This window comes from Cydia pomonella, unplaced genomic scaffold, assembly GCF_033807575.1.
Source record: "Cydia pomonella isolate Wapato2018A unplaced genomic scaffold, ilCydPomo1 PGA_scaffold_131, whole genome shotgun sequence".
In the NCBI taxonomy this organism is placed as follows: Eukaryota; Metazoa; Arthropoda; class Insecta; order Lepidoptera; family Tortricidae; genus Cydia; species Cydia pomonella.
Genome location: NW_026907774.1, coordinates 1 through 6,687, shown reverse-complemented (window position 1 = coordinate 6,687; position 6,687 = coordinate 1). Strand labels below are relative to the sequence as shown.

The window sequence follows — 6,687 nt, the reverse complement described above, 5'->3', positions numbered from 1 at the left end:
CTTTACAGAGGCGTCAAACTTTTTGCTTCGTGACTCTACGTGACTGGCTCTATATTGTTATATCCATTTTAAATTACTTTCTATCTTTCTCTCTCCTATATCTTCTCTACAAACTCCTCTTTATTTCCCAACATCTCCTTCTTTACAATAATAGCGGACACAGCTTAAGGAAAAACAGTCACAAAAGGTAACAAGGGCTATCTAAGGTTAAGGCACCATCACCACAAAAGAAGGAGTAGATGTTTGGATTCCGCACTCCTGTAAAAATGGCCGAGAACCAGGCGAACGATGGTGGCGAACCGTCGAAGGTGAGGCGCAGCATCGGCGAGTGGGAGGCCTCAGGAAAACAAAAACAGGGGCAGAGCCCTACAGCGCCCCCCCCGCCGGCCAAGGAAGCCTTGGAGGTCCCTGGCAAAGACCTCCTAAGACTGAAAAGCCCCCAAGGGCAACAACGAACCGCACAAGTGAAAGTTGGAGAGGCAAAAACCTCACCCATCACTTGCACAAAAACCGCCGAGGCCAGGAGGCTAATGGAAAAAGCCAAAAATCAACTAGACCTCTCTGGTAATATTAAAAAGGAAATGAAGGCCTCGGTGAAAGAAATTGTGGAAAAGCTCTACAAGTTGGTGAAGGACTTGGAGCTCGAGAAAAAACGCCTAGAGATACCCCGACTCAGTTCGGCGGCAACCCCAAAGCTAACCAACACTGCTAACGCCACATTCACAGTAACCCCGGAGCCGGACCAAAGCTTTCCTAAAGACTTTCTGTCAAAGTTGGAAGAGCAAACCAAGCTCATAGAAGAGAATGGTAGGAAAATGGACGAGCTGAGGGCCTCGATGGAGACCCAAAAGGAGACCCTTGGGAGGATGGCGACGACCGCGACTTACGCAAGTGTAGCGGCGGCGTCCCCATACTCGGCTACCAGTGCAGGATCGACCTTGAGAAGAGGGACCCTGCACTCGGTAGTCGTAACCTCAAAGGATGAAACTGAAACGGGAGACGAGGTCCTCAACAAAATTAGGAAAGCGGTGGACGCGAAGGATGGGTGGATCACGGTTGAAAGAGTCAGAAAGGCGAAGGATAGGAAAGTTATAATGGGACTAGCAACTAAGGAAGAAAGAGACAAAATAAAGGACAGACTAACCAAAGAGGGGGCCAACCTCATGGTCGAGGACGCGGAGAATAAGGACCCACTTCTGATCCTTAGGAACGTCCTCACTATAAACTCTGATGAGGACATAGTGAGGGCCTTAAGGAACCAGAACAGGAACATTTTCCGTGACCTCGACGACAGAGAAATCAGGGTAGAGATCAAGTACAGAAGGAGGACGCGGAACCCGCACACCTGTCATGTAGTGGCTAGCGTCTCTCCCATAATATGGCAAAGGGCGACGGGTGTGGGAACCGTCCACGTGGACCTCCAACGCATAAAAGTCGAAGATCAGACGCCGTTGGTGCAGTGCACACGCTGCCTGGGCTTTGGCCATGGCAAGCGATACTGCACTGCAACAGCGGACTTGTGTAGCCATTGTGGCGGGCCCCACCTGCGTGCTGAATGTGCCGATTGGCTCGCGAAAGTGCCACCGAAGTGCCGGAACTGCTCTAAAGCAGACTTGAGTGACACGGAGCACAACACGTTTAGCCTGGTGTGCCCGACACGTAAGAGATGGGACGAAATAGCAAGATCTAGTGTGGCATATTGCTAAAGGCGCCCCAGGCAACCCAATATATTACCAGCTCGCGCAAGCTAACCTGCAGCGGAAAAAACTTGCCACTGAGGAGCTGTATGTGGAGGCCAAGCGGCGAGGCATTGCCGTCGCGCTTCTGCAGGAGCCTTACGTGGGGGGGGCGAAAACAACAAGAAGCTACAATGGAGTACGGATCTTCCAGGGCACTGGCGCGGGGGAGAGACCAGTTAAGGCTGTAATCGCCGTCTTTGACGATGACATTAAGATAACCCAATACCCCAAACTCACCACCGACAATGTTGCGGTGGTGAGCGTCCAAACCAGTGCCTGGGAAGTTATACTTGTCTCCTTGTACCTCGAGCCTGACCAACCCATGGAACCCCACCTCGAGCAGCTAGAGAAAATAGCAAAAGAATTAGAACCGCGCAGATGGATAATAGGCGGTGACTTCAACGCAAAAAGCACCTGGTGGGGTAGCCCTGTAGTGGATGGCAGGGGCGAACAGCTGTCCAACACACTCGACGAACTTGGCTTGCACATTTTAAACAGGGGAGATACTCCAACATTTGCCACTACCAGGGGCGGTAAATACCTTTCAAGTTACATAGATGTGACGGCCTGCTCCATTGATATATTGGACCTGGTAGACGATTGGAAAGTAGACCAAGGACTAACAAGCTCGGACCACAACGGCATCCTATTCAAAGTAAAGCTCACCAAACTGGCCGGCATAACGATACACAGGACGACAAGAAAATTTAACACCAAGAAAGCCAATTGGTCTGAGTTTCGTGCGAAACTCAAACAATTGCTGCTAGAATACAAAATCGGAAAATCTGAAATAGAAAATATAGACAATAACACCCAAATAGAGAAAACAGTACATGAACTCAATATTGCAATAAGTGAGGCCTGTGAATCGTCTATGCCCAAAAAGAAAATAGTACAGCGACTTACCTTGCCGTGGTGGTCCGAGACACTCGCGAAAATGAAGAAAGAGGTCGCTACTAGGAAGCGCAGGATAAGGTGCGCCGCCCCCGTTCGGAGGTCCAAAGTGGTCGCAGAATATGCAAAATACAAGGAGGAATACGAACAGGCAGCGGCTAAAGCTCAGGTAGATAGCTGGAAAGAGTTTTGTCACAAACAAAGCAGGGAAGGGGTCTGGGAAGGCATTTACCGGGTAATTGGGAGGACCGCACGTAGAGAAGAGGACTCACCGCTAGAGAGGGACGGGGTGGTACTTGACGCGAAAAACTCGGTGCGCTTGCTGGCGGAAACCTTTTACCCAAAGGACTGCACAGACAGCGACAATGCCTACCATCGCATAGTGAGGGAGAGAGCCAGCGTTGCGAACAACGGCGAACAGAATAAAACAACATGCGAACCGTCCTTCACTGTGACGGAACTCAAACGGGCCTGTGACTCTTTCAACCCAAAGAAAGCCCCTGGGGAGGATGGTTTTACTGCAGACATTTGCCGTCATGCCATAGAAGTCGACCCGCACGCCTTCAAGGCACTACTTAACAAATGCCTTAAACAAGGATATTTCCCAGAAGCTTGGAAAACTGCAACAGTAGTCGTCCTCCGTAAACCCGGCAAAGGAGATTACGCGACGCCTAAAGCATACAGGCCAATAGGATTGCTGCCGATCCTGGGCAAAGTCTTCGAAAAGATGGTGGTGGCCAGGCTTAAATTCCACCTACTACCTCGAATGAGTAACCACCAGTACGGGTTCATGCCACAGCGCAGCACCGAGGACTCTCTTTATGTATTAATGAAATATATAAGAAGCAAACTACATCAAAAGAAGATAATTACACTAATATCACTCGACATAGAGGGAGCCTTCGATGGTGCCTGGTGGCCGGCCATAAGGACCCGTCTGGCGGAAGAAAACTGTCCAGTCGAACTAAGACGCGTAATTGATAGTTACCTCACAAACCGAAGGGTGACTGTCAGATATGCGGGGGAGCAGTACAGCCTGGACACCACCAAAGGATGCGTACAGGGGTCGATAGCGGGCCCCATCCTTTGGAACCTGCTTCTGGACCCACTGCTAAAAAGCTACGAGCAAAAGGGATACTACTGTCAGGCATTTGCGGACGACGTCGTGCTTGTCGTTGATGGGGACACCGCCCTAGAAATAGAAATGCATGCAAACGCTGCTCTGCGCCATGCTCAGGAGTGGGGTGTCAGAAATAAGCTTAGATTTGCACCGCATAAAACAAACGCTATGGTAATCACGCGGAAGCTTAAATATGACACCCCTCGACTGTGCATGGGTGGGACCAGCATTGCCATGACAAAAGAATTAAAAATACTAGGGGTAACCATCGACGACAAGCTGACGTTCAACAGCCACGTCTCGAATGTCTGCAGAAAGGCAATAGCGGTACACAAGCAACTGTCGAGGGCTGCAAAGACGGAATGGGGGCTCCATCCCGAAGTGGTCAAGACAATATATGTGGCAACTGTAGAACCGATAGTGCTGTATGCCGCTAGTGTATGGGCGCACGCTGCAAATAAACTGGGTATACAAAAGCAGTTGGCAGTAGTACAACGTGGAGTGGCACAGAAAATCTGCAAAGCCTACCGTACTGTCTCCCTGAACTCCGCGCTGATTCTGGCAGGGATACTCCCTCTAGACCTCCGAGTACACGAGGCGGCTCTATTGTATGAAGCCAAGCGAGGCGAGTATCTGCCGGACTCCGTGCCGGACGACAGGGAGATTGAACGGATGGCACCGGCAACAGAAATGCCCCATCCCGCAGAGCGTGAAGAGTTAGAAGTGACTCGCCTGGTGAACCTAGACGATGTGAACTCGAATAGCGAATTCGACATACGAATTTTCACCGACGGTAGTAAAAGTGGGGGCGGTGTCGGGGCCTCACTTTCTATATGGAAGGGAGAAACCGAAACCAAAGCCCACAAGTTTGCCCTGTCGAGATACTGCACAGTTTACCAGGCAGAACTACTCGCTCTCTGTATAGCCACAAGGGAAGTGAAGAAATATGCCGAAAAATCGTTTGGAATCTACAGCGACTCCATGGCGGCCCTTCAAACATTACAAAACCACAGTTGCCTTCACCCCCTTGCAGTGGAGGCCAGAGAGAATTTAAAATCCATGTCTCTCCAGGGTAAAGTAGTTACTCTACACTGGATTAAAGCCCATGCAGGGTTAGAAGGCAACGAACGGGCAGACGAGCTGGCGAAGGGAGCAGCTGTAGGCTCCAAACGAAAGCCGGACTACGACCAGTGTCCGGTCTCGTTCGTCAAGCGTAGCATTCGCATGTCAACGCTTGACGAGTGGAACCGGAGGTACAAGTCTGGCGAAACGGCATCCATCACAAAACTCTTCTTCCCAGATGCAGTGAAGGCGTATAGAATGACGAAGAAATTTAAGCCAACAAACTTGAAAACCCAATTGATGACGGGGCACGGTGGGTTCTCCGAATACTTGAACCGATTCAAGTGCAAGGAGAGCCCATCGTGCATCTGCGATAGTAGCAAACAAGAAACGGTGCCGCATATACTGTTTGAGTGCCCAGTATTTGGCAAGGAAAGGTTCGAAATAGAGCAGAAAACAAAATTTGACATAACTGCCGCCAACCTGCAGAATATCATGAACAGTACAGAGATGGAAAACTTCTTACAATTCTGCCTACAGATTGTGGGAAGGGTTGTGGAACGAAACAAAACTAGATAGAAATATATGTTTTTAAAATATATTAAGTATATTTAAGAAAAACATATGTAAAATAGATATACAAACTTTAAGAAACTGGAACAAAATGTTAAATTAACCTAAACACAAAGTGTGAGTATAAATTAAGGCGAACTGTTATGTTAAATATAAGATAAAAAATGTAAACTAACTATATGAAAAAAGTGATAGTCTGTAATGTTAACATAAGATGAAAGTGAAGTAATCATAAGAAAAATGTAAATAGGAATAAATACAGATATGATAAATGTAATAGTGAAATGAAGAGAAAGAAAACAAATAAAGAAAACCCCCGCCGTATCCCTTTATTTCTCCTAAACAGGAATATAGGCAATAGGTGGGACTCTACCCACAATAGGAACGAAAGAGATGAATGTAAGAAAGATAAAGTATGTTGAATGAAAGTACGAGAGGCATGACAAGCGAGAACTGGTATGTAAGAGAACAGCTAGCTTAAAACAAACTCCGATTATGTCGGAGGCAGAGAAAAAAAAAAAAAAAAAAAAAAAAAAAAAAAAAAAAAAAAAAAAAAAAAAAAAAAAAAAAAAAAAAAAAAAAAAAAAAAAAAAAAAAAACCTAACCTAACCTAACCTAACCTAACCTAACCTAACCTAACCTAACCTAACCTAACCTAACCTAACCTAACCTAACCTAACCTAACCTAACCTAACCTAACCTAACCTAACCTAACCTAACCTAACCTAACCTAACCTAACCTAACCTAACCTAACCTAACCTAACCTAACCTAACCTAACCTAACCTAACCTAACCTAACCTAACCTAACCTAACCTAACCTAACCTAACCTAACTCAAAACCTAACCTAACTCAAAACCTAACCTAACTCAAAACCTAACCTAACTCAAAACCTAACCTAACTCAAAACCTAACCTAACTCAAAACCTAACCTAACTCAAAACCTAACCTAACTCAAAACCTAACCTAACTCAAAACCTAACCTAACTCAAAACCTAACCTAACTCAAAACCTAACCTAACTCAAAACCTAACCTAACTCAAAACCTAACCTAACTCAAAACCTAACCTAACTCAAAACCTAACCTAACTCAAAACCTAACCTAACTCAAAACCTAACCTAACTCAAAACCTAACCTAACTCAAAACCTAACCTAACTCAAAACCTAACCTAACTCAAAACCTAACCTAACTCAAAACCTAACCTAACTCAAAACCTAACCTAACTCAAAACCTAACCTAACTCAAAACCTAACCTAACTCAAAACCTAACCTAACTCAAAACCTAACCTAACTCAAA

At 46.4% G+C, this 6,687-nt stretch overlaps 1 protein-coding gene across 1 annotated transcript; it reads left to right on the top strand.

Moving 5' to 3' along the window:
- The first annotated feature begins 266 nt into the window (after window positions 1–266).
- LOC133533223 (uncharacterized) lies at window positions 267–5,394 on the top strand. Its single transcript, XM_061872176.1, has 2 exons — window positions 267–1,659; window positions 1,709–5,394. The coding sequence occupies exons 1-2, from the start codon at window positions 267–269 to the stop codon at window positions 5,392–5,394; spliced, it is 5,079 nt and encodes a 1,692-aa protein (XP_061728160.1).
- The last annotated feature ends 1,293 nt before the right edge of the window (window positions 5,395–6,687 follow it).